At 30.3% G+C, this 27,882-nt stretch overlaps 2 protein-coding genes across 2 annotated transcripts; one reads left to right on the plus strand and one right to left on the minus strand.

The window, feature by feature from the left end:
- Positions 1 to 359: 359 nt before the first annotated feature.
- LOC147811827 (uncharacterized) lies at positions 360 to 2,046 on the minus strand. The gene has a single exon (XM_087161457.1). The coding sequence runs from the start codon at positions 1,551 to 1,553 to the stop codon at positions 360 to 362; it is 1,194 nt and encodes a 397-aa protein (XP_087017583.1). The 5' UTR covers positions 1,554 to 2,046.
- Positions 2,047 to 4,888: 2,842 nt separating this feature from the next.
- LOC107443538 (uncharacterized) lies at positions 4,889 to 27,659 on the plus strand. Its single transcript, XM_016057457.4, has 10 exons — positions 4,889 to 6,404; positions 9,909 to 10,029; positions 11,332 to 11,495; positions 16,834 to 16,872; positions 18,031 to 19,488; positions 20,603 to 21,173; positions 21,274 to 21,315; positions 22,638 to 22,696; positions 24,938 to 25,087; positions 26,295 to 27,659. The coding sequence occupies exons 1-10, from the start codon at positions 5,202 to 5,204 to the stop codon at positions 26,493 to 26,495; spliced, it is 4,008 nt and encodes a 1,335-aa protein (XP_015912943.3). The 5' UTR covers positions 4,889 to 5,201; the 3' UTR covers positions 26,496 to 27,659.
- The last annotated feature ends 223 nt before the right edge of the window (positions 27,660 to 27,882 follow it).

Consider the following 27,882-nt stretch of genomic DNA (forward strand, 5'->3'; position numbering starts at 1 on the left):
TTGTGATGCTTTCAAAAAGTCAAAACCGAGAATAACGCTATGGCTGCACTTCGGCATCACGGTAAATTGGTAGGGCTGTGTTCGATCATCTATGGTCAATTGCAATACACAAGTACCCAGTGGTCTCACAAAATTGCCGTCGGCGACCTTAAGGATAGTGTCTTTTGAGGCTCGGAACATGACTTTTCGTCGTTTTTGTCTGTATGATTCGGAGATAACGGAAAAGGATGCTCCAGAGTCCACAAGTGCTTTTACGGGTTCGTCGTCGATGAGAATGTCGATGTGGTTTCCCTGCAATTTAGCGGCCAATGGAGGATTTCGAAAAATTGCAGCCTCACCTCCCACTGAGGGCGCAAGGCTTAGTTTTCCTCTCGGGTTGGCGACTGGCTGGAACGGCGGTGCAGCATCGGCGATGGAGATCTCATACGACGTATCGGTGACCGTCCTCGGGCAGGACTAGGGGATCTTCGTCTGGGAGGTGCGTCGTAGGTAGTATCGTCTTCATAGTCAGCTGACGGATATCCTCTCGGGTTGTTGGATCGGTAGTCGTTAAATATGGTTCGGCGTTCCCGACAATAGCGAATGACATGCCCCGGTCGTCCGCAATGAAAGCACACCGGACGGTTATCCGTGGTACGCCACAGGTCGGTCTTTCGTTGGGGTTCACTCCAAGGAACATTATTTTCTGGCTTTGCGGCGTATGTAGTGAAACGTCTAGGAGGTCTTGCAATCGGGCGTCCTGTCGTGATAAAGGGAGGTCGGTTGGTTGTAAGGGCTGCAATGGATCGGTCCATCTCGTTTCGAATAGAAGCCTCAGTAGTTTGCAGTTCACGGGGATGGACTTCGAATGGCTGCGCGTTTACATGTTGAATTTCGTCTCTGACAATCTGACGAATTAGCACAGCCAAGTCAGGTGCTTCGTCCACTGCGGCCATAGGGACAACATTAGGTAATCGGGCAAACTTGTACCGTCCCACTCTCTTTTGTCTCATTTCTTCTATGTACAGGCACCACTTTGTAAAATCGGCTGTTGTTAGGATTTCTCTCGTAAGAAGGGCTTGGAACACATCTTCTGCGACGCCCTTCATGAGGTGGGAAACCTTATCTCCTTCGGACATGGTCGGGTCAACCTGAATGCAAAGTCCGAGAACGTCTTGAATGTAAGACTGGATGCTTTCGCCGGATTTTTGTGCGCGAGACTTGAGGTGGTCTTTGGCTCGTCTGAGGTAGGATTGGCTGTCTCCAAAGGTCACTTTCAAACCATTTTCGAATAAAGTCCAAGACGTCAGTGATTCCTCGTTGTTTTCGTACCATTGTCTTGCGGTGCCGTCCAGGAAGAAGTAGGCATTAGCTAATTGCATAGTGTCATCCCAATGATTGTACGATGACACTCTCTGGTATTCCTTCAGCCATTTTGTCGGATCTTGTCCTGGAGTACCCCGGAAGATTGTTGGTTTCCTGGCTTCAGCAGCAACTGTTGGCGTCATCCAAAATGCAGGTTTCATATCCTGTTGGTCCCCAGTGGTCATGTCTGTCTCTGGCACATTGGCCATGGCTGTCTTTGGCACAGTCGTTTCAGGAACGGCTTCTTTAGGTTTTTCGTATAGTCCAAATTCAGGTAGAAGTCCTTGGACTCGACGGCTTCTTCTAAGCCAGTCAGTGTTTTGCTCCGTGATATTGATTGGGAGATTAACTCTTACCCGGCGCCTCCACCAAATTTGTCACGTTAAAGTTTTTATATTTAGTGAAGATTACAACATGAGGTTTTGATAATTTATTAACATCAGGAATTTACAAGCACCGGGAACTAGTCTGCGCCCAGAAGAACTCTTCTCTACAATCACGGGATCGCTTTTATACTATCTCAGAATGTTCTAGAAGCTTCCTAGGAACAACGAAAGAGGAAATGACGTAGACTGAACATTCCAGAAGCTTCTGGAATGCTCATAAACTAAATAGAAAAATGAGTGTCCGCTTCCCGGATCGAACCGAGGATCTTCGGCTTTATAGAAGCGAATTCTACCCCTGAGCTACTGAGACTCGACAATATAACCATTCGCCATGTGGCGTCTATATATCAAAAATTAGTTTTTCAAATTATTTTGCGAGGATTGAAAAATTATTCCAAGAAAAAAAGGAGGATTTTTGTTTAGAAGAAAAATTTTTAATTTTCAACAGCGGAGAAAACAAAGAAACTAGGCGTTTAGTTTGAACGTATGGCCTTAAATGTTCAGAAAATCATGGTCATAATTTGTTAATTAAAAACTAATCAAAAAACCAAATGTCGAGCTTTGGAAAAATCAAATCTGTTCAACATTGACCTCTGTGTGGAGTTTCAAAATAAAATTGTGAGCACGAAACATATTGAACATTTCCATTGCTCTTTTTTTTTTTTTTTTTTTTTTTTTTCAACTTTTGTGTGTACTCGGTATTTTTCTCTGTCTTAGTGTCGAAACGCTACGTCGAATCTTTTAAAACTCTAGAGAAGGGGTTTCCAACTTACACGAGGCCGGGGGCCGTAACTTTATCAAAATTTTATATAGAACTCTTTTATGTTTGAAGGAACATTAAATATCACTGTCAGATTTTTATCAAGTTGGGCAAAAAAAGTATTGAATTACAAATTAAAATAAGAAGTAGATTTTTATCTCAGAAATAATTTTTTTTGCACTGTTGGTTATGATGAATTTCCCAGAAACGAAGAAATTTTTTTTTTTTTTTTAACGAATGAAAAGTATTTTAAACCCATACAGATTTTTTACGAAAATTTCCCTCAAAAAAATGACAACTAATATATTTGAGTTCGCGGGCCGCCAGTTGGTAACCACTGCTCTGGAGCCATTTTAACTAGGGTCTTGAAACTTGGAAATAGACAAGAAACAATTTAACTCTCCGATCCAAAAAATCATTCATAACTTTCTATTTGTTCGTTCAGGAGAGATATTTGAAGATGAATTTTTTTCATTGTTATATATTAATTATCATTCCTTATGAATTTTTTGCACGTTCTTAATTTATTGATTATTTTTTAGTATCTCAGAAGTGTATCACGTGTTTGTTCTGTTTATAGTTCACTTTTTCAAACGTGTTTTTATGGACAAAGTTAATGGAGAATTTCATTTGGGGAATGTTTATGAATCACCATAATATTTTATTTTATATCCGTCGTTGAGCAGCCGACCCAATTTTATGGGTTTACGACTACTCTTCAACTCCGTAGCCGTGTAATTTTGAACCCAATCCAGAAGACAAGGAACTCCTGGATTGGGAGAAATTTGCCTTCGTGGAGAACTTTTTGATGGAGCTAATCAGCATTTGCATTACATGGAGAGGAAGACCACGAGAACCTCCCACGGTTTGCCTGACGGCAAAGGGACTCTAACCCATGAACCGTCTACCACTGAGGATATTTTACGTCAGCACTGTGGTTGGTGCAAGCTGGATGCGGAATTCGTATTGACTGGGATTCGAACCCGGAATCATTGGAAGGCGAACCTCATTGGAAGGCGAACCGGGTGAGGGTAAAATAAATTTACTCGCAATATTTTATGTCTTGATTTTTCATGCAGAACTATAGAAAAGTTTTTTTTTTAAAAATTATTTTATTCTTTTATGTTTACAGATTTTGATTGCTATGCAAAATGTAGAATATACAAAATATATCACAAAGGATTACAAGCAATAATTTTCAGTGAATTCAGTATGTAACTTTCATATTTCAAAATTAATGGCAGAAAATCTGTATGATGCGCGGCTATGGTACTTAAAAAAATAAACAAATAAAGTTTATTAGTGAATAAGAATATAAAATTATTAACTCGTTTAAGGATCAGTGACATAAATGTGTTTGCCAATAACTGTTATTCATCTGCTTTTCCACTCCTTCTTTTAATTTTTTATTTTTTTTTACCTTAAATGAAACGGACTTCAAAAAACAAATCGCAAAAATCGTAAAAGAAAGTCATGGACAAGAAAAAAATTGATCCTTCAAATATACTTCAATTGATCCTTTAATTATGCTATATCACATATAAAAATGTAATGTACTATAATATTACATAGTATATATTTTTTCTACAGCAATAGTTTTTAAATGACCCTGGAGAACCCAGCTTAGAGTTCAATATCTAGAGATTAAACCCGGAAAATGAACGATTTTTTTGAGAATCTTAAAAGTAAACAACATTGCCATATTTTAAATATGAATTGGGAGATTAATGTTTGAAATAAAATAGTTGCTATTTGAAAAATAGGTAGAATTTGCGTTTAAGCTGCTTAATATAATCGATTTAAGTAAAATGGTTGTCAATGTTTTTTTCTAAGTACTTTTTTCAAATAATCATACAATTCTTTATTAAAAATTTTAATTTTGTAAGTTAATTTAAAAATAATTACTGAAATGTGCTGCTTTACCATTATCATTGTACATTTTAACTAAAGTTCCACAACTATGAGTCCCACAGTGGACTGATCATAAAGACATGGTTCCCTGTAGAACACCGAAGTCAAGCATAACTGGCTGTAGTCAGTAAGCGGGTGGGTGACCACTTTGATCAGCCTGCGTAAGGACCGAGGGTGCGTGGTAGCGGTCTTTGTTAATCTGTTCTATGGCAAAGTGCTCGACTTCGCTTGCAGGTCGTCGGGCTACCAAAGTAGAGGAGCCATCCCCTCTGCAGAGGATCGAAATTGCGATGGCATGTCTTCGGATCATCCTCAAGGATGTTTTCCAGACCGTCGCCAATAGCCAGCCCATTGTGCAGCTCTAGTGCGACGTTAATAAAGTACCTACCTCCACAACTGTGACATATATAGAGTAGAAGTTGGAGTGTTTTTACTGCATATTGTTCATTGAAAAAATTAATTTATTAAAAACGAAACACAACTGAGTAGACATAGGTAGATGGAAGCGTACGAAATAATAAACAAACAATAGTTAGGAAAAAAAACGAGAAGCTGTCTATTTTATTCGCAGTGATTCACGTGGGTTGTTTGGTCGTCTATGTAACTTTTTTTAATATAAATATTTTTTTTAATATTGCTTTTAAGCTACTTTTTTTCCTGTGAATTGTATAGTTATAGATATTATGCTCGTAATTTGTATGGTTATTTTTATTTTCCTGTTTAGTTCAAATAAAAATAGGTCGATACTCCTGAATAAATGCCATTCCTTAAGTTAAAGTTAGCTAAGAGATTCAACGAAAATGTCTGCATCTCAAAATAACGCAAATAATTGTACTACTAGTGAGTTGAATGGCTCTGCTAGTACAAACCAGCTAGTACAATCGCCATTTGTATTACAGCAGTTTAATTTGCAGCAAAATTCTCAAATATTAGACTTTAATCAGTCACAGCAACAACAATCTGGAAAAGAGCAATGTGAGGTGCAAAAAGACCCTAATATGCAGCAATCACAAGTGACACAACAATCTAATATCGGACAATCGGAAGCCCCACAACAATCTGATATTGAACAATCGAAAGTGCCACAACAATCTAATATTGCGCATTCACAATTGCCTCAATTCAATATGGCACAATTGCAGGTGCCTGAACAATCTAACATGAATCAATCACAATCCAACAGTGAACAGACTAAAGTGCCACAACAGTCTAATGCTGAACAATCAATGATGCAACAGTCTTGTATGCAACAATTGCAGCTGCAGTCTTATATGCAACCACAATTGCAATTACAGCTGAAACAGCAATCACAAATGTTACAACCTCAATTACCTCAACAAGCACAGTTGCAGACTCAGTTGTTGCTGCAAACTTCTCAACAGCTATCACAGATTTTACAGCAGTCGCAGCAACAATCTCAGGCAAATTTAAATCAACAATCTCAATTAAATAATCAACCACATTTCATACAATTAATGCAATCACCTCAACAACAGCCACAGTTAAATCAGTATGTGCAGATGTTGCCACAATCTGGCATTTCTCAGACTTTAGTACAACAGCAACAAAGGAAAGATAACTGTGCTCCTTCTTATGTAATTGGCAATATGAACAATCAAGTTAATGTTCCAGTTAACAGTCTTCAATCACAGCCAATGAATGCATTATCTAACATGAATCAGAATTCTTTATTTTATGTGCAGACTGTACCTCAACAAATGGTTACACAATTTAGCAACAATTTTGGAACTCCTCAAGTTATTCAATCCAATAATAATAATATGCAAATAGAATCTAAACCTGCATTGCAGAATGTTATAAATTCATCAGTGCCATCACAGATTTCTAATTTTCAACAGATTGTCCAACCCCAAATTAGTCAAGGGAGTACTAGTTCATGTACTACTATGGTTCAACCTCATGTGAGTCAAGCAGTATCTCAAAGCTTTAGTTCGCCTACCCATACAAATATGTCTTCTTTTTCACAGATGCCTTTTCAACAAGTAAGACGATGTGTATTTTTAAAATATATAATACTCATACCAGGGTTGGGTTTTTGACGTCAAAAAGTGGTTTTTGACATGACAAGGGTATAATACTGGTTTAAACCGTCAAAAACCCGTCAAAAATGTCAAAAACTGAAGTTTGCCAAGAAAATATATAAACTTCAAAACTGCCAACAGTTGCCATGCATTATATTGAAATTTAATTATACTATAGGTAATCAGCAGATTTTAAAATATTTTTTAATTAAAATTAAGGTAAAATAACAGATTTAAAATCTCAGAAATTTATATTCAAATGCATGCGCAGAAAAATTTTGCACAAAAATTGTTTAAATATTTATATTTAAAAAAACTTTTTTTTTTCTTTTTGATACTTAAGAAAATTAAAAGTTTATTACTATGCATTTTTGACATATAAGGAACATATAACTAATATTTATAAGGAACTTACAAGTTATGTTGTATAAATACAAACTTGATATAAGATACAAGTGTATAAAAATTTTTTTTTTAATGTTATACCGAATATCTTTATTATCCAGTATGTTAATTTGAATTTAAAAGTAGTTATATTTATGAATAATGATAAATATAATTCATATTGTTTATTATATTTATTTATAATTATTACACTTATCATTTTAAAACAATTTTTATCTCTTAATTTTTTTTTTCTCCACTTGTATTAAGAATACAAATAATGCATATCTTGAAAGCAAGAAGTAATTATTCAACAGCTGAATATTTAGATATTCAACAAAACTATATCGTATTCAGCAAAATGAAATTCACAAGTATTTGGATAAACTAAATTTTCAGCATAGTAAATGAATAGGCTGAATATACTGTAAATCGACACTAACTACTCTGTGTATTTAACAGAAAGCACTTCAATTTGTATTGTCTTATGTTAAAAAGATTATTAAGAAGATTTAAAAGAATATTAAAAAGATTTTTTTTTAAAAGAAGATGCCTAATGTACAAAACTGCTAATGTTTATCTTTAAAAATGTCTAATTTTTAGTATAATCTATACTATACACTAAATTTGGTTATAAATAAATTTCTTAATAATATCACTGCAGATTTTCAATAACACATGAAAATGAATACGTAATATTACAAAAGATGTGAGTTTTCAAAAGTACAAGATTTTGGTTACTATTCAAAATATAAGTGTCTTTTCAAAATTTTAAATTTATTTTTTCTAGAACATATTTGGAAACACTTTCCTTTAAAAAATATATAAATTTTATGTATTAATTGAATTTCACATATGAAAATAGGTTTTTGACATTTTTGACAGTGAGGTTTTTGACGTGACGGTTTAAACCATGGTTTAAACTGTCACATGTCAAAAACCTGCCAACCCTGACTCATACACATGTTTTGTAATAGTTTATCTATCTTGTAATAAATTCTTAAAATTTATTATAAAGCTACATTAGGGGTTAGCCCTCCAGTAGTTGATGTGCTGTCCGTGACTTTACCTGAAAAAAATTATTGTAATTATTTTTTTGAAATCAAAAAATTTGAATTTCACAATTAAGTTTTTGTTCGCATAATCTATATCAATTTAGTTTTTCGATCATTGTTTTCTGTGCTTCTTACAAATTTCCTAAGTTTTAAAAATATCAATATGGTAAAATCCTAGAATAACCCAATCCTTGGCGACTTTTTGAAATCTTGCCAAGTTGGCGATTATTTCTTGGATCAACATTGTTTTTTATTATTAAAAAATCTTTTTAAATTATTAAAAATTAATTAAAATATTTTCAATAAAGTAAAATAAAAAATAACTTACCTTTACTCTCATCTTTCAACACTTCAAACAATCTGACAATCGTCATGTGCAACCACTTTCTATCCACGCTTTCAAAATCTCCATTTAAAACCATCCACTGTATCATTTTGCTCTATCAAACTCGTTTGTTCTACACATTTAGGGCATTCATACGTTTTCAAGGGTCTATCTAGGTTTTTCTGAGAGGTACTTATTTTGTGAAAATTTAGACATAATTTGTGAAAAATTATGTTAAAAGATCAACACAAAAACATGGTAAAAATATTGATTTATCGTTTCTTAAAGAATACAAAAATAAAATTTTAAGAAAAAGTATTTTTTGAAACTGTTACCGCTGAACGCTAAATGATAGTAAAATTAGCCTGGACATTCTCCTGGTTTTCGAAATTAAATTTTGATTCATAAACCATTCAATCATCACTCTTTTACCTCTTGCATTCAATAAACAATCACTCGTCCATTCGCTCATCATTTTCAACCGGAACCTCACAAAAAAGAATTAAAAAATGAAGTAATAACGGTAACCCAATAAGATATCAGAAGCATAAATGGCGAAAAAATAACCCTTTTTACCAATTTTTCTGACGAAGTCTAACTCTTTCGCGTAGGTATACATATAAATTAACCAATCAGGGTTAAGAATTTTGGAGCGTACTCAGAAAATTTTAGGCAAAAAGTTGAAGGTAGGTCGAAGGGTTGGTGGTTCTAAACAGGTTGGTGGTGTGATCAGACGTTCAAAATAGATGCCTTTTTTGATAAGTTAAAATTTTTTTTTTTAGAAGTATCAGTTTGGCATTCTTCAGTTTTGAATGAATTTCAAGGTTTAAAAGAATGTATGTTTAAATAAATACATTGCTAAGTTGACTGATAAAAGAATTTTGTCTGAAATACCAGTCTGAATACTTGGGCGTGCAGCCCTTCATTGGTCAACTTATTGCATGAGTGGTCATTATAAATGGTTGTGCACGCTTAGTTACATTAACATAGCGATTTAGTAAAATATGTTTCTTTTGTAAAGTAATTATTATAATCATAACTAACAAAGTTTTTAGTTTTCATTTGCAAATTTATAGTTATGTGTTGATAAAGGTGCCTTCAAGGGAGGTTGAGAGAATGTAATTGGAACATCCTTGAAATTCTGTGAATAAAAATTATTTTGCTTTTAAACATTATTATTTTTTTATTGCAATTAATTACAATACAATTAATGTATGTTAAGTAATTGTAATACATGTCATTAAAATTAATGCATAATCAAGTTTGGTGGATTGCTTGGAAAAATTGTTATGAGTTTCTCTATATTAATTTACATACATTTTAAAAAATAGGTCAACTAATTGAACTAATTCAGAATATTTTGTAAAAAGCCAGCAGATTATATGGCATAGGCTATCTTTAAAAAATTGAAAACTAATATTAATTTTTCATTAACTTTATGGGTTTTTTCTTTAAAAAAAAATCAATAAAACATAACTTAAATTTTAATGACTGTAAAACATGAAGTAACTATTTTGAAATTCAAAAAATCGTAAAATACTGCTAATCTTCAGTGTAATTAATTTGTTCAAATAGAGCACTTTTTAAATTTTGATTCTTTAAAGACAGTATGTGTTAAGAATTTTAATTTAGTTGTAATCTATTACTATTAATATTACCTATGCATTATATATCATCTTTTTATCTATTGATTATTTTTAGGTCCAACAAAACCAGCTCACATGTTCACCACAATTCAGACCTATACTTCCTTCTGGGCCTATTCCAGCAGCTACTCAAATGTTCAATAAAGGGAATGTGCTAAATGCAAATCAAATTGTTGGTATGTATTTTTAACAATTTCCTCTTTTTTACTTTTTATTTGCACTTGTGTCTGTTATTCAATATTGTATTTATCTATACATACCTAATACAGTAGAGAACCAATTATCTGTAACGATCGGGACCACCGCTATTCTGGATAACTGATTTTTCCGGTTTTCTGAATCGCTACAAAAAGCCGTTTTTTTTTTAATTGTCAAACTCAATTAAAAAAAATATATATATATTTAGAATATTTAAAAAAAAACTCTTACTTCTTTTGACAGTGTAAGGAACTAATGATTATTTCTAAAATGATGGTAAACATCTTTTAAAAAAGGAAGAATTCTGAAATCTTTTAAGGAAAAAAAATTAAAAAAAAAAAAAAAAAAAAAGAAAATGGCGGGAAAATGTATTGAATTTTATTCTGGTTTTGCTGTATTCTGATTTCTGAATAAGAGGTTCTGTACTGTATTCTACAATATTTTAAGACACACTTTTAGTTTTTACATTTCTCAAGAAATACTTAGAGGATTATTTTTTAACTTTTGAAGCAATTTCGCATACAATAAAGTTTAAAGCTTTCAGAGGGTGAGTGACGGACAATAAATTCAGAATATAGCTATGCTATGTCAGAAATATAGCAATAAACTTGAAACTTTATTGATTACTTTAGTTTATATAATTGCATAACATTTCATAAGCCTAACTTAAATATTTATGGAGATATAGACATTTTTGTAAAAGATTAATTTTATTGTCTTTTTTGGTTGCTTGTTCTAACTTTGAAAATATTGGAGCAATTTTAACTAATAACAAAAAATAATTTTGAACTTCGAAATAAATGTGTAAAAAATTGCACAAGATATTAAAATTTAAAGTAATTCTTTTATTATGGTGCATGGGGTGGAAACATTAAAATTGTTTTGTTTTTTTCCTTTCATAATTTTGTTGCAAATTGTATATGGCAACTAATGAATAAATACCGATTTAAATATAAAAATTTAAAAAGTTTCTAGCTAGCAATTTTTTGAAGTAATTATTATTTTTTAAAAAGAAATCTATGAATACTACGGGGTATTTAATATTTCTTTATTTAAAATATTCTTCCATCATTTTATTTATTTCTGCCAGCAATGTTTTTCCATGTCTGTTCAACAAGGTGGTAATGTGACATCAGGAAAATCATTTTATTATACATTTAGTTTTTCTAGATGATATTAAAATATAAATATACACCAATTATCTTATTAGTGTACTTTTTGTGTTATGTAGTGCGTTAGGTAGTATTATTAAACATTATATTGATTATTTTTCCACTTAGGAACATCAGCTTTTGGGGCTGCTCAACAATCTTATCTGAATTGCTTGCAATCACATACAGGACCTGTGTTTGTAATCATGAATAATCAACCTCAGGTGTCCACTCAAGTTCCATTCAGATATCAAAAGAGCACAAAATTTGTTGCAGGAAACAGACCTCCAATGGTTTGACTAATTTCTCATTTGTTATTAATAAATAAATTTCATTCAATATTTTTGTACCAAATTAGTAATTTTAATCCTATTCTAAATCTACGCTTAAAAATTTTTGCTTAAGGCTGTTTTTCAAAGGTACTGTAGTCACATGAAAAGATATTTTTTTGTGCAAATAATATGCTATTTTGTAACTAATGAGTTTGCTACAGTTACTCATGCATGACTGTTTGGTCAAGTTTAGCCTATTTTTAGCCAATGCCCTCTATGACCATTCTGAAAATGGCGCCAAATGTTTGTTTGGAGAAAAGCCACTGTTTTGAGCATTTGTGGCCTAGTTTTTTTTAATATTTAAAAGCTTACTCCAAGGCAGCATTATCTGCACTCATAAAAATTTGCTAGAAATGGGAATAAGGTATTAATTTGAATAATTTTCATCAATGGGGGAAAATGTTGCCAATTTCAAATTTTTTTTTAAAAAAAAGTTTTGTAACTTTTGAAATACTTTAGTTATTTGCCCATTCTAAAGCCCAGATTATATTTTTAAAGCAGGATTGCATATACAGTTTAAAATACAGTAGAGCGCCGATTACCCGAACTGCTCGGGACCGAATATGGTTCGGATAATGAAAAGCTCGGATAATTGGAAAGTTTTTTAAAATCTAATGTAAATGATTATTATTTATGCACTAACTTCCCTTCGCACCTTTTGTAGGCTTAGTACTATCTAAAATAGCTCTGGCGTGTTTAAAAGTTTTTTTTTTCAACTTTTAAATATTTTTAATTAATTTTCTTAAACTTTTTTTTTCATTTTGAATTATTTTTATCATATTTCAGTTTTTTATAATTTTTTTGTCAATTACTGATTTTACCGCATTTTTCATTATTTTCCATTGCAAAAGAAATCCAGCAAAGATTTCGTTTAAAAGAAGATGCGTTTTTTTTTTTGAGTAGTTATATATCCTTTATTCTTTTAAAATAAATCAACCGAACTGAATCAAGATCATTTTGACGTTTTAGCCAATTCATTGCAAAATCTAATGAATTGCATGCCTCTATATGAGAAGGTCCACTATCTTGAACTTGATCACCTACTTCTTCCTCTTCGTCTGTGGAGTTCCGATTTTCCTTCAAAATTTCAGCAACAATTTCATCATTTTCATCCGAAAGATCTACTGGTTCAGAAACTTCAGTTTTGTTTGTTTTTTTGTTAAGAATTTTATTCCAAGATTTAAGATTCCAAGTACTGTAATCACTAATCATTAACCATAAGTGACAACTACCCATCCCCCAATTATAGAACTTCAGCACTTATCTATTCATAAACTCCTTCTGCATTCCAACCATTGTAGACTATCAAAATGAAGCTTGCATTCTTGGAAGATAATTTTCAGTTGTAAAGGGCTAAAGGGGTATGTAGGTTTAACTGTATCACAATGCATGTATGTATGGCTACCATAAGAAAACTGCTAAAAAGGTTGTAAATTAAATATGGTCTTCAGATGTAGGGGATATTGTTTATTCTTCTTAATTTAGAAAAATTGTTGATAGGTTAAAAAGTATTCCAAACTTTAAAAAAAAAAAAAAATGATTCAGACATAGTTCGGATAATTGGACGTTCGGATAATAAGGGTTCTGATAATCGGCGCTCTACTGTAATAGTTTTGCTTCTAGTGTAAGGCACTTAAACTGTAGCTTTTTTATTTTTCTTCGCACAGCAGCTTTGAACACCATGTTGAGTTTTTATTACCTTCAATGCTTTTTTATTTTTAAAGCTAACCTAGAGAACACCTGATGCCTTTTTGCCAGAGTGCCTTCCTTAGCCACTCTCACTTCTAAACTAAACTCACTGGTGCGACAGCTCATGAAATGCCAAGGCTTACTGTGCCCATCGTAGTTTTCATGACCTTTGTCTCTGATGTGCATGCTCAGATGTTCCGGTTAGGTTGTCAGCCGAAAGCAGAACCTCTAGTGTTTAGTCCCCAAGTATGTTTGGTACTCATTTTATCGACTCGCTGAAAGGATGAAAGGCTGAGTTAATCTTGCCAAATCCGAGGATTGAACCCCGAACCTATAGTACGGAAGTGCGAAGTGCTTTCATTCAGCCACCGGGCATCACTCTCACTTCTACCTGTGCGAGAACTTGTAATAATTTGTAAAACACTAATGAATAGATGTGTTTTATTAAATTCATATAACTTGATTACTTTGATTGTTCTTGATAATATTAATTTATTTTCAGATTCAAATAAATTAAAATCAAAAGTAAAAAATTAGTTTTACTGCATGCTTATGAATTAGAATACCTTTGCACAACCTGCAGCCTTTAGCTGCACTTAATTGCAATGAAATTTAAATTATGTAAAAAAAAAGAAAGGAACTATTAGAAATTTTGAATCACACATTTCTGTCATAATTTTTTGGCGTGTTAAATTTGAATTGATTCTATTGTAAATCAATGTTTTATCATGATTGCTTTTTTGTTATTCAATGAAATATATCCTATTATACTTCAATTCTATTAAGATTAAAGTTTTTTTTGATGAAATTTATTTTAAGCTGAACTTTTATGTTATGAAATGTGAATAAAAAACCAGAATTTATTCCCATTGTTTATATTTGAATCTTTTTTTTTTAATAAAAAAGTAATATTTCTAAAAAAAAAAAATTATCAGTTCTGCATTTTTTAGTTTGATATGAGTTTCAATATTTAAGAGTATTTGTTTTTATGGAAATATATTACTAAGTTGACTTATAAAACTGATTTAATCCCTATAATCAGTGTTTATAAAGAAATTACCATAATTGCTGTCAACATAGTACCTAAAAATTTGGGTATTTGACTTTTCATTGGTCAACCTGTTGTGCATCTCTAAACTGGTTACAATTTCAAATAAGCTAAACTGGTTACAATTTCAAATCAGCATTAAAATGGATAATACATTTTTTAAAGATCAACACTCTTAAATTTATTAATTCATTCAAACTAATTGATAAGAATAATCTGTTAATGTTACTTCATGCCCTGATTAATTTAAATTAAAACTATAGAATTTATTTATATGTATGTTCATTAGAAAATGAAATCAAGATTCAAATGAATGAATAAATTTTTTATAGTCTATGTATTCCAATTAACTAATTGAAATGAATAAATTGTGATAAGTTATTTCTATCAGTGTTAAAATGAATTGATGGGTATTATTTTTAATGTATTATACAAATTATTGAATTGTAACTACCAACTGATAAGTGTTACTGGTAAGATTAGTATGCCACTTGATTAATATAAGCAGAATTAAATCCATGAAAACTGACTGATTAGTTCAACTGAAATTCAAATGATTGATTGAATGATAGATTATTGATTGATTAAATTCAACTGATTTTAATGTTAGAATTCTTGTTCTAAATTCTTGTAGAATTATTGTTGGAGTTCTTAATTTTTTTTTTCTTTACTAGCTACAGGAATATCAAATACTTAAACAGAATTAACTACTTGAATCCCTTCTATGTTAAAAACAATGACTTACTTACCAGAAGTAGTTACAAAGAGATTTAAATTTCACTTAACATTTAAAGTTTATTTACCTGCTGGATGTTGTTCATAAAAATTTTAATAAAAAAGTGAATCTCTTATGGACATAATTTAATATTTTTATCTTGATGCTTAATTTTATTTATTTATTATTTTATTTAAAATTTCATTGGTTATCTATTTTTAAATAATTAATGTGTAATCTAATTTTTTACCTTCCTCATCAATATAATTAAAAATGCCATATTTTTCAGTTTAAAGTTACTGATGCCATGAATTTAGTAAGATAAATATTGACATATATCAATATTTTTTGTGTGTAATTTTTATAATTATTAACTTAATTGGTTCATAAGGAGTATAATATGTTTCTGATAAATTTTTTCTATTTTCGAGATATTTGTTAAATTAATCTTTATGTAAATTTATACTTGAGTAAATATAAATCATGCTTGTTAGAAAAATCATTCAATTTAACTCATTTGATTTACAGTAAGATCTCGATTATCCGAGTTAATTGGGACCGCTAGTACTCGGATATCGGAAATCTCGGTTGATAGGAACCATGTATAAAAACCTTCTATGCTTGCGAATTTAACTACTTTTAAAGTAAAAAACAATAGAACGTTTTTTAAAGGATAAAAATAAACATATATGAACTTATGTTTCACCGCTAAAAAGACTTAAAAAGGAAATCAACTCTAGTAGTAAATTTTAAAAAGTAAAATGGAATTTTTTTTAACTATACTTAGTTAAATATCGAAAGACGCACTTTCAAAAATAACACAAATCTCAAGAAAATATTGTATTTTTAAAATTTTCATGTTTAAACTTACAAGTCACATGACCACTGTTAACAAAGCATTCGTGGATGTTGTCTTCTCAGGGTGTAATATTTCATGGAAGTTGAGTGCTTTTGTGGGAAATAAGTGCCTGTAACACGGACAACGAACTAATATGACTAATATGTGTATAATTTATTCCAAGCTCATTTTGGAGAGGAGAAAAAAAATTTAGACTTCTTTATTGCCTCGGTTAACAGGAACCTCGGTTAATCGAAGCTCGGTTAATCGAGGTTCTACTGTATTTAAAGAGTTACTTAATAACTGTAAAAACAATCAGTGCTTATATTTTTATGCAATATTTCAAATTAAATAGATGGATATGATTTAAGTCAAATAAAAAGATAAAATTAAAAAAAGATATGATTAAATCAAATTAAAAAAAATAAAGCTTTTATTTAAAAAAAAAATCTTTATTTTTTACATTTTTAATTATTATAGTTGAAAAGCTTAGTAGATTAAAACTCTCAATGAAGTTTCAATAAATTTAAGTAATTAACTTTAAAGTATAAGTTGACTATAGGAAATAAAAATTATAACTTGCTTTTATTTTTTATCTACAAGCTTTTTATTGGCAAAAACTATAAAAATATTTAAGTCATAGTATTCAAAAGCTTGTCATTATAATTTTCTCTCAAATGTCATGGTTTCTAAGGCTACTTGTTGACTGTTTGCTGCCGAATGTACTTTGTACCTTCATCCACTTTAAAAACTCTACCAAAATTCTAAACAAAACACTTTGTCCTTGAAAATCCCCCAAATTTAGTGACTAAATAAATTAAATAAATGTTATATAGTTAAGTAAGACAAAAATAAGATCTTTCTGCATTAGTCTCTATTTTTTAAAAAAATGTCAGTATGACAAACTGCATCCGCAAAGCTCTTCAATTGTATTCAATAAACTATTTATAGACAATTATGCAATATCAGTATTTTGGAATGTATGAATAATCTCAATCTTAAATTCTAGGATAATGAGTATCAAGGCATGAATGTTAAGCGTCGCAAGGTAGGAAGTTTTTTTTTGTTTTTGTCACAACTCTGTTTCTTTATCTAATAACATATTTAGTGCTAAATCAAAAAATGTTTTTTCAAACAAAACTGTTTAAATTTCTGTGCTTCTTAAAGTAATTCTAAAACTTTTAGTTTGTTGATATACTTAATGTTAATTTGGATAGTTTTTTTTTATTGTACAAAACTGTTTTAATTTCTATATCTTTTAAAGTACTTCCAAAAATTTTAGTCTGCTAGCACATTTAATATTAATTTAAATGAAGTTTTATGATGCAAAACTATTTTAATTTCTTCTTCCAAGTAATTCTTAAATTACTTCCAAAAATTTTAGTCTAATAAACATATTTAATGTTAATTTGGATTCTCTTTTATCATGTAAAGCTTTTTAATTTCTGTATTTCTTAAATTACTTCTAAAAATTTTATTCAAAGTTTTAATTCTGGGAATAATAAATTTCTTTGTGTATGGAAAAAAACCAAAATGATCAGTGAGTTTAGATACAGATTTTAAAAGAGAGCTTTTTAAAAATTTTGAGAAAATTTATTTTTGTTGTGACGAAACTTAAAAGCAGAGTATAAATATTTTTCAAAATATCATTACTTTTTTAAATTCATTTCAGTTTAATGAAAAGTTTATAAATAAAATTTTATGCCATGTGGAATGAGATAAATAATTTTCTGTTACTACAATCTTTTAAAATAATGAAGCATAATATTGTCCAAATTAATTTTTTTTATTGTTATTAAATCTTTTTTAACATTTAATATGCATTAAATATTTAAAACGGACAACAAAGCAACTACAATTATAAATTAATTAAACAGTTTAAAATGCATAAAAAATTAAATTTTAAGTAGAGTAAACTAATCAAACAGATAAAATCGAAGAAATTATAATGAATTTCTTTTTGGTCTTTTTGCACTTCTGATCTAGACTTATATTTTGCGGGAATAATTTTGGATCATTGTGTATCTAAGTGTAAGGTTAGTATTTAGTGATTCTAAAAGCCATTTAGATAAAATTCTGTTTGTTAATTCTGTTATTAGTCCTTTAGTACTAAATATCGTGCTTATTGAAAATAAGAATATAATTATTCATTATCTAATAATATATTTATTCATTTAAAATAAGTAATGCTCTTTCTTTTTTTCAGATAAGTAGAATGTTGCCAAAAATTACAAATCAATTAGTAGCTCGAAAAGAAGTGCAAGCATTTCCGAACAAACAACCTGTATCTCCAAAAATACCTAATTTAGAACCTGATACAACTCACCTAGATGCACAAGTTAAGGATAATGTTCCTGAATTTAAACCAGTTACAGTTTCTTTGAATTTGAGTGAATCTACATCCTTAACACCACAAACGAAACTTACAACTCAAACTGATATTTTATCTCACAAAGTAAACGACACAATGCTTCTAAATGACTGGAAATCAGTTACTTGCTCAGTACAGTCAGTTGTTTCATCATCTCCTGCTGTACAACCTTTAAATGTTTATGTAAATACCACTGGTTTTTCGGCTTCACTTACAGGACCTGAAATGTCTAGTGCATCAACAGTGTTGTCGAACACACCTGCCAAATTGTCTAGCGCGACATCTGTGATATCTAGCATACCATCTGTATTACCTAGCACCATATCTGCATCATTTCAAAATATGTCTTTAGTGCCATCAAGCATGCCACCTGTATCATTAAATATACAATCAGTTTCATCAAATGTGCCATCTGTATCACTAAGCATACCATCTGTGTCATCAAGCATGCCATCCGTATCATTAAGTATACCATCTGTGTTATCAAGCATGCCATCCGTATCATTAAGTATACCGCCTGTGTCATCAAGCATGCCATCTGATGAGTCGAAGTCAGAAATTGTATCATTAAGTATGCCATTTTTGCCATCAAGCACATCACCTGTATCATTAAGCACATCATCTGTATCATCAAGCACATCATCTATATTGACAAGCACACCAATTTTTCCACTGTCACCTGTGACAACAAGTGAGCTAAGTTTATTGCCAAATGTGTCATCACAGTTGTCTAAATCTCCACCTGTATTGCCAAAATTATCACCTTCATTATCAAATTCACCAGTCTCATTGCAAAAAACTCCTCCGTTGCCCAAATTACTTCCTGAAAACTCCCAAATTCCATTGTCAAGCTCGACATCCACAACAAAATCATCATCTATTTCGTCAAGCACATCTCCCTTACCAACAGTCACGCCGTCCTCATCAAACACTGAACCTGTTTTGCAAAGAATGTTGTCCCCTATAGAAGACGCCACTAAGTTGCCAGATGTATCATCTGCAGTGTCAAACACACCACAAAAATCACTGGTACCCACACTAAAATCTGGTTGTGAGTTGTATGAATCAAAGTCAGGAGTTTCTGAGCCTTTAAATGAAATTGTCACACCAAAGAAAAGTGAACCCTTTATGTTAGGGGCAAAAGTCGACCATTTAGAGTCTTATAAACCTATTAAAGTTTCTCCTCCAACTTTAATTAATGAAAAGGAAATTCAAACAGCTGTTGTGAGGCCAAGTATTTTGACTCATTACATAGATGGATTTATGATACAAGAAGCAAACGAGCCTTTTCCAGTTAGTATAAATTTTATACGTTAAGAAAATTTGGTACTTACGTATTAACACAACCAGGCCAAAATTCACATAAATCGCCAAATTTGGCGACCCTACTTACGGCAACCCTACGTGTTATAATTTTGTTTTAATAACAATTTGTAATTTTTGTTTTAATAACAATTAATAATAATTAATTAATAATAATTTGTTTTATTAATAATAATTTTGTTTTAAATAATTTTAAAACAAAATATAAAAAACTGTATTAAAAATTATCTGTAATTAATAAATGTACATTTTCTTTCTATTCATACTTTCTTACTCAAACTTACAAATCGCGCCAACCTGGTTGCGATAATACGTAAGTACCGAAAATTTTAATATGTCAAGAAGTACATTATTATGTTAAAGTTATGTTCAGTTGAAGCATATTATTTTGTTAAGTTAAGATTTGAGTGAATGAGCATATTGGAAAAATGTAAATTTCCAGCTTTTTGACTAGATAGGTATTAGGCTTGTTTCCTTTTCATCAATTGAACTTTTGTTTAGTCTTGGAATGATAGTATTCAACTTTTAATTATTTTTTTTAATGTTAGAAAAATATTAAGTGTAAAAAAAAAAAAATTTAGTGGGATCAAGTTAGAATATCTCGTACTGTGATCATTGCAATTACTATATATGTATGTAAATTTTGATATTTTCAGAACTATAGTTACAAAACAATGCTGTTTACAAATTGAATGTAATACTTCCATTAATGTTAAAAGAACAAAGTATCAGTAATTACAATACTGATTTAATTTAATGGCATATTTTTAATTCTTTTCTGTATATTAAGTCAATTAAGTTTAGTCAAGCTAACTCAGTTAATATGACCATTAAGTCATAAATGTTCAAACCTCTTTAGATTAAACAATTTTTTGAGAAAAATAATGATAAAAAGCATATTTTTTTAAAAAAAGCATATTTTATTGTAAAAGTAATAAATTAATAAATATTATGTACTTAATTGTTCATTTGAAAGCTTTAAAAAAGAAGTTTGCTTCACCATTTTTTTTTGTTTACTGATCTTGTAATTAATTTAATTATATTTTAAAAACTAATATTATGCATTTTTTAAAATAATATTTAGGTTTCATCACCTTATCAAAACTGCACTACTTGTACTTCATCAAGGATTCAGAAGTTCATTGAAAAACTATCGACTGATTCTCTTAGTAAACGAGCTGCTGATTCTCTTTCAAAACCAGTTACTGATTCTTTTTCAAAATCAGTTACAGATTTTCTTTCAAAACCAGTTACAGATTCTCTTTCAAAACCAGTTACAGATCCTCTTTCAAAACGATTAGCTGATTCTATTCCAAAGCTCTCAACAGAGACTCTTTCAAACCCATCAACAGATTCTGTTTTGAACTCATCAACTGAGCCTCTTTCTAAACCACATGAAGACCCTCTCTCTGAACCACAAACAGAGCCTCTTTTTTCTAAACCAAAAACAGAGCCCCTTTCTAAACCACAAACAGAGCTTCTTCCTCAACTACAAACAGAGCCTCCTTCTAAATCACAAACAGAGCCTCTTTCTAAACCACATAACAAGTCTCTTACAAATTTATCATCAGTATCTCATACAGAACCATTACCACAATATCTTTCTAGATTACGGCGGAAGTCGCTTTCAAGAACACCATTAGCATCTCCAAAAGGTGAAGAGTTCTTTTGTTAAAATATCATTAGTTCTTCTTTAAGAATATCTTATTAATATTATTGTTAAAATGATTTAATTGTATGGTTTATATTTTCCAGCTTCTACTCCTGATGAAAAAGGCGAAGTTTTAATCAAAAGAGGTAATATTAACTCAGTTGTTTGTTTGAAAAAAATTGGGTTAAATTAAAAATATGAAGCATAAACTCTTATTTAAAAATAATAAAATAATCTTTTTCTATTCTATTCTAGATGTTTCCTCCCATTTTTCTATGTGTTTTTTCTTGTTTCCCCCCTTTTCTATGTGTTTTTTCTTAATTTTTTTAAAACTGTCAAGAGGCTTTTTACCTCACAAAAGAATTTAAAGGAGTTAGAAAGTATTTATTTTACTGGAATATACCTGTCCAAAAAAGTATTTATTCCTTTAAGCTTTAAATTTTGTATAACTTTTGTTTAAAATGAAATTCCTTGTTTTCACTAACAGTTTTCATTATCTAAAATAAGATATATCTGATTTTAGATTATGTGAATCCTTTTTGGTGGCTATTATTATTTTAAGTAGTCATGGAAATAGTTATTGAATTTAAGGGTAACTCACTAATTCTTCGATCGTATTAAATTTAGAACAAGTGTTACCTTTTTTTCCCTTTAAAAAAAAAAAAAAGTTTGAAGAAATTAAATTTTTAAAGCTCTATATTATACTATATTTTTTTTTAGCTGTTCGTTTTCTTTTAATATAATCTATTCAACTTGTTCTTAAAATGTCCTGATTACAAACCATATCAAAAGGTTTATTGATTTTCTTTTGATTTTTTTGTAAAATATTGTCCTGATTTTTTATTTTATTTTGAACTACTGCAAAAGCTGTTCTAAAGTAGGAATACAATTATGCACGTAATAATTTCTAGCATTACTATAAATATGTTGCAGTTTTTTAGATTTTTTTTGAAAAAGTATCTTTGTTTCCGCTTATGTCATAGAGTTTGGATGGTTCATTCATTAAGTTGAATGAATTTTTCACCATATAATGTTAGTTTAAGTAGAACAAATAAATACTTTGAAAACTCTGAAAAAAGGAAAAAAAATAGGATTAAATGATTAGTCTGAAACTGCAATTGACTCTGTTGTATTAGATTACATTTTTGTGGAGAAAAAAAACCTTGAAAAGATTTAAGCCTCTACTTTTCAGGTTTTTACAAAGATATTACCAATAGATACTAAATTTGTAGAATTATCAGTGCTTCTAAAATATTAAGTTCAATATTTTGCAGTAAAGATAATTTTTTTAACTATGCAATGTGAAAAGTAATTTTTTTTAAAAATTTTTGAAAAAAGTATTATTTTATTCTATAGAGTCAATAAAATTTTTATTGCTGAAAAGTTTATAATTTTTTATCAATATTTATTTCAGATTTTCATTAATTTTGTGTTTCTTTTTGAAGGAAATAATGAACTTTTTTTTTAGGTCGGGGTAGGCCAAGAAAAAAAAGTCTCCCAGAAAAATGTATTTCTAAGTCATTAGAGGTATGTAAATTATAGTTTTGTTTGTGTGATATGATAATCATATTTGATTACATTAGGTATCTATAACATTTAGATGTTTCAGACGTAAATTAGATGTTAAAAAGGAAAACCAAAGATTTTGGATTTTATGCAGCTTTATATTGTTGAATCAAAGCTTAACCCCGTCCCGCCCCTGTCAGGGGGCATCCAGGGAATTTATATTGTTGAATATTGTACCTCTATGATTTATTGAAACATTAAAGTATTAAATTAAAATTTTAATAGTTATTTTTAATCACATAATAAAAATATTTTATACTGTGCTACCACCATTATCAGACTCATACTGTATCAGTATGTTCTTGAACCTAAATCCTGATTAATTGAGAGGATTTTTTTTTTTCAGGTCCGTATTCTAAATGTCATAAATTACAGTTTATTAAATATGTAATTTATCTGTAATTTTTATCACTTATTATTTAAAAATTTGTATGTTAATTAAAAAAATAAGTTATTTTTTTAAAAAACTTTGACTACTAGAGCTTTATTAAGATAAGATTAGTTTTAAAGTAGGGAAGAATGTTTTATCAGACATTTTATAATCAGAGCTCTACTATAACAAATAAATTAGCCTTAACTTTATTACATAAACATTACAGTAAAATTATTACTACTCATTTTTCTACAAAATAAAAATGTTGCCATCTATTGCTGTCTGAGATAATATGGTTTTTAGTTAAAATCACCAAAAATTGCAAAATAACGTCTTGAGTAAATGCTTATAGCATTCTTGTTAAAATAAATAAAACCTGTATAAAATTTTAAAGTGCTTGAATCCTTCTCCTCCTTTATATGAATTTTAAAAATGATCCTGCTTTATATAGATTTAATTTTAACTTCATTTTATTATTTTATTGACACTTGGTGGCTGAGCGGTAGCGCTTCGCGCTGTCGTCTCACAGGTCCCTGGTTCGATCCTCGGGCCGGGCAAGGTTGCCTCAGCCTTTCATCCCTTCAGTGGGTCGATAAATGAGTACCAAGCATGCTTGGGAACATGGGTGCAAGTCTTCCATCTCCAGGACGGATTTCCGTCTTTTGAAAATGTCCACGGACGGAAGTAAGACGGAAGCAAGACTTGACTCGAAGATGGAAATTGGATTTTTTTTTTCTTCTGTCCTTAAAAATATTTTTTAGGTCTACGTTATTGGTTTACTTTCTTATGTCCTGTTGTTATTTTATCAAAAGACAGATGAATAAATATTTTTCGTACAGAATTTAAACTTGATGTATTATGGTAAAGCTTTCTTAGATAGTTAGCATACGTCGAGGGGGTATTGTGTATGTTAGGTATTTCAGTCAAAAAATTTTCAGTCTTGGCCTTTTTTCCAACTTGCACCCATGCTTCGGAACTAAACACTGGGGGTTCCACGTTCGGTTGACCACCTGACCGGAACATCTGCACCCCAGAGTCCAAGGTCAAGAAAACTGAGATGGGCACTGTAGGCCTTGGCCCTCTATGGGCTGTCGCACCGCTGAGTTTAGTTAATTATTTTATTGCATTTTTTCCTTTATTAATTATCATTAATATTATACTCCACCCTTTAACCAATCTGGGTCCAATTCGTACAAACATTTTCTTGCCATCTCCATTCCATAACATAAGGACTTTTTTCTCAGTTTATTAAGCCAGTCAGGTTTTATTGACTTACTGTGACTTACCATCAGGAGAATAGTCTGTACTGTTATTGGACAAGTTGATGCTGATAAATATGGAAACAGGTTATCTAATTTTATGAAAGCAAAATGTTCCATTTAGTGCGAATAGTTTATATTCTCAATCAATCTCAAGCATTAAATCCTTTGGGTATATAGGTTGGCTGATTGATGTTAGTTTATGGACTTAATATTTGCATTTGATGTCTTTAGTTGTTTGTCACCTTCATTCTAGGACCCAACTTAAAATTTGACATAAAGCCTAAATTGTAAAAAGTAAGTAAAATTCATAAATAGGCAAAAATAATGCTATAAATAATAAATTAGTTCCATAATCTAGGAACAGCAGTAAAATGTTTGAAGGCAAGAGTTATTTCTCATGGCGATAAGTCAGTATCTTACCGTGTTTTGGTTAGGCCATTATAAGATTAAAATTTACTTATTTGACAGAGATTTTCCTGTCGCTTTCGTATGCTAATGAGATAATTTGTATTTTATGTGCTACTAAAATTTATTTGGATTGAATATAAAATTCAGTGTACGTTTTAGGAATCAACTGCAGAGATTGAGATTATGAGTGAGCCAGAAAAAAAGGAAAGTGTCATTATTTTAGATGATAAGAAAGAAGAGAATCTAGATCCACCAAACCTCATTCCTATCCATTTACTTGATCCCAGTGTTTCTCTATCAAAATGGAGTGTATGTATAACTTACAGTGTATAATTTTCAACAATTTTTTTTTAAATTTTAAACTTTCATGTGTTTTTATTTTTGAAAGATTTGATAATTGGTTTTAACAGGTTTGATATTTATTTCCTTATATGGCCTTCCTACCAACTTCCTTAATTTTTAAATGTCAATGGATTTCTATTTTTCCACCGATGAGTTGTGCAATCATCTGCTGGCAGCTTTCAAAGCCCTTACTCTAAAATGGTTCGCCTCAGGTTTTTTTTTAAAGCAGAAAAATAAAGTTACACCAAGATAACACACTACTGGCTAAAAGAGTGCATGGTTCATGCTGGAAACTAGCAGAACTGCACATAAACTAAGACTTTCGACGCTTACGATGACTGAATTCTAAACAATGCATGATTAATTCTAAACAATGATTACTTCTAAACAATGCATAAGTAATATGACAACATAAAAAATAACTCGTAAAATAAATACTATGATAGATGAAAAGGGTGATTATGATGTATTGAAACAAACTTAAGCTACATAGTTATGGTTTTGGAAAAAGCATAAGCACAGAAGTACAAGTGATGGCTCTATTTAACTCTCACATAATTTACGTAATGTCAATACGCATATACCTTAGCAAAAGTAAACTATTATTGTTACATCTGTTACAAAACTGTCTGCAAATTCTAAGCCATGATGTAAAAAGATGCGATATGAAGCAACATTCCATTACTCGGTTCTCTAGTGGTAGTCCCCACGTTCACTCAAACAGGTGTAAATAGAACCCTGAATGTAAATCTATCGGCCACCTGTTGTTGTGCTTTATTGGGGTTAAAAAAATGTTGATCTTTTGTTTTAATGCTAAATCAGTTAGATTTCTGCTATACATATCGTCAAGTTGTATGTAAGCGAACATGGCACAAAATATTGACACACTCATTCTCGGTCCAGATAAGATCTTGCTCTTCTGAGACTTAAAGCTATTCATTGTGTGGGATTAACAAGAAATCACTACCTGAAGATAATTTTTGATAAATTAAATAAAAATTCTGTTAACATTAATAAATTTATTGATCACAGAAAGTGATAATTTTAAAAAATGAATTGAGAAAAACAGGACCATAATTTTGATATCAATAAGCAACAACTGCAATCGCTCTAAATGGTGATTATTGTATAAAGTTTTCGAATATTTTATTCATATAAATTTATTGTTTTGCAGGTTGATGATGTTTACACATTTGTAAAAAGCATTCCTATTTGTGCAAATGATGCAGATTTGCTTAAAGAAAATGAAGTTGATGGTGCAGCACTGTCTCTGTTGAAGATGGAGCATCTCATAGATTCAATGGGATTTACAATGGGACGTGCATTAAAGTTGATGGCAGAAGTTGATAAAATAAAGAGGCTATGTGCTTCTTAAATATCAGGAGAGAGGAAGATTCGACTTATCCTGTGTTGTCAATTTAATTGTAATTTAAGTTTATTTAACTAAGCTAGGATGTTAGTAGTCCGGAAGTTCTTAAAAAATATTTTAAAAGTCTAAAATAAAATCACCAAAAATGACCTTAAATAAAAAAATGATGCTCTTAAAAATTTTCAGAAATATATTTCATATTAACTTTAGAAAAAAAAAAATATGCGTCCCAACTTGCATTTACAAAATTTGCTGAATACAGTAAAAGTTAGAACAAATAGGTAAACAAGCAAAAGAAAAAAATATGTATGCATATATAATATATCAGGGTGCGTAGCTTTTTTAAAAAGTGCTTAAAGGTGCTTATTTTCAATTTTTGTTTTTTTAAAAGCTCTTAAAGGTGCTTTGGGTGTTTTTAAAAAGTGCTTAATTTTCGAAAATGAAATTTTTTCTTTACCATGTCGATTTTCGCTGCGTATTATGAGCTGGATTCGGTGAGATTATTGCACTCTTATGTGCAACTCTGCTGCATTTTGCAAGGTACTCTCAATTTCAAGCTTCATTTTCCACCCTCAGATATCAAGCCGAAAAATCTCTTTTATCATTTTATAATGGCCAATATAATCAAGAAAAAGCTCTTTGTCAGAAACTAGTTATTTTATCATGATCAGATAAAGTCTTTTGAAATTATTTTGCATTTTGTTAATGTATATAGTGCTTGAAAATATTTTTTGAGTGCTTAAAAAGTACTTATTTTTTGTTGAGAGATTTGGCTACGCCCCCTGTTTATATACAGTCGGACCCCGATTTAAGGAATTCATAGGGACAGTGACTATCATTCGCTAAATTGGTGATAATTCGTAATATCGGGTAAATTTGGTAAATGAAAGTTTGTTAAACCTAGGTCCAACTGTGTATATATCTATGTATATATGTACATAAATGCTAGATAAATATAAATGATATTGTTAAAATCTTTCAAGTACATCAGAGTTTGTTAAATATTATTAAATGTTTTTTGATATTCTCAAAAATTGAAAGATTGCCCGTTGTTCAACAGCAGATTCTTAAGTCTTGAAAAACTCTGTTTAACATCTATACTTGTTATTATTATTTTTTAAATAACAAGTTTCAATGCAAAATTAAACTATTCTAAAAAAAAAAAAAAAATGAATTGTAAAATGCTCTTAAAATGAAATATATCATTTATCATCAACATCCTAGCTCTGATAATTAATTATTTTATTCTTCATTTAGATTAGAACTACAATTTTATTTTGGTTAATAAAAAACCAAAAAAGATGTATAAATTTCGTTAACCAAAGAAGCAAATCATTTTTGGTTGCCCAACGTTTGTGTAGTCAAAAGAATTGGATTTAAAATTATATTCAGT

This window comes from Parasteatoda tepidariorum, chromosome 4, assembly GCF_982258835.1.
Source record: "Parasteatoda tepidariorum strain Cologne lab strain chromosome 4, Ptep-v5.0, whole genome shotgun sequence".
NCBI lineage: Eukaryota > Metazoa > Arthropoda > Arachnida > Araneae > Theridiidae > Parasteatoda > Parasteatoda tepidariorum.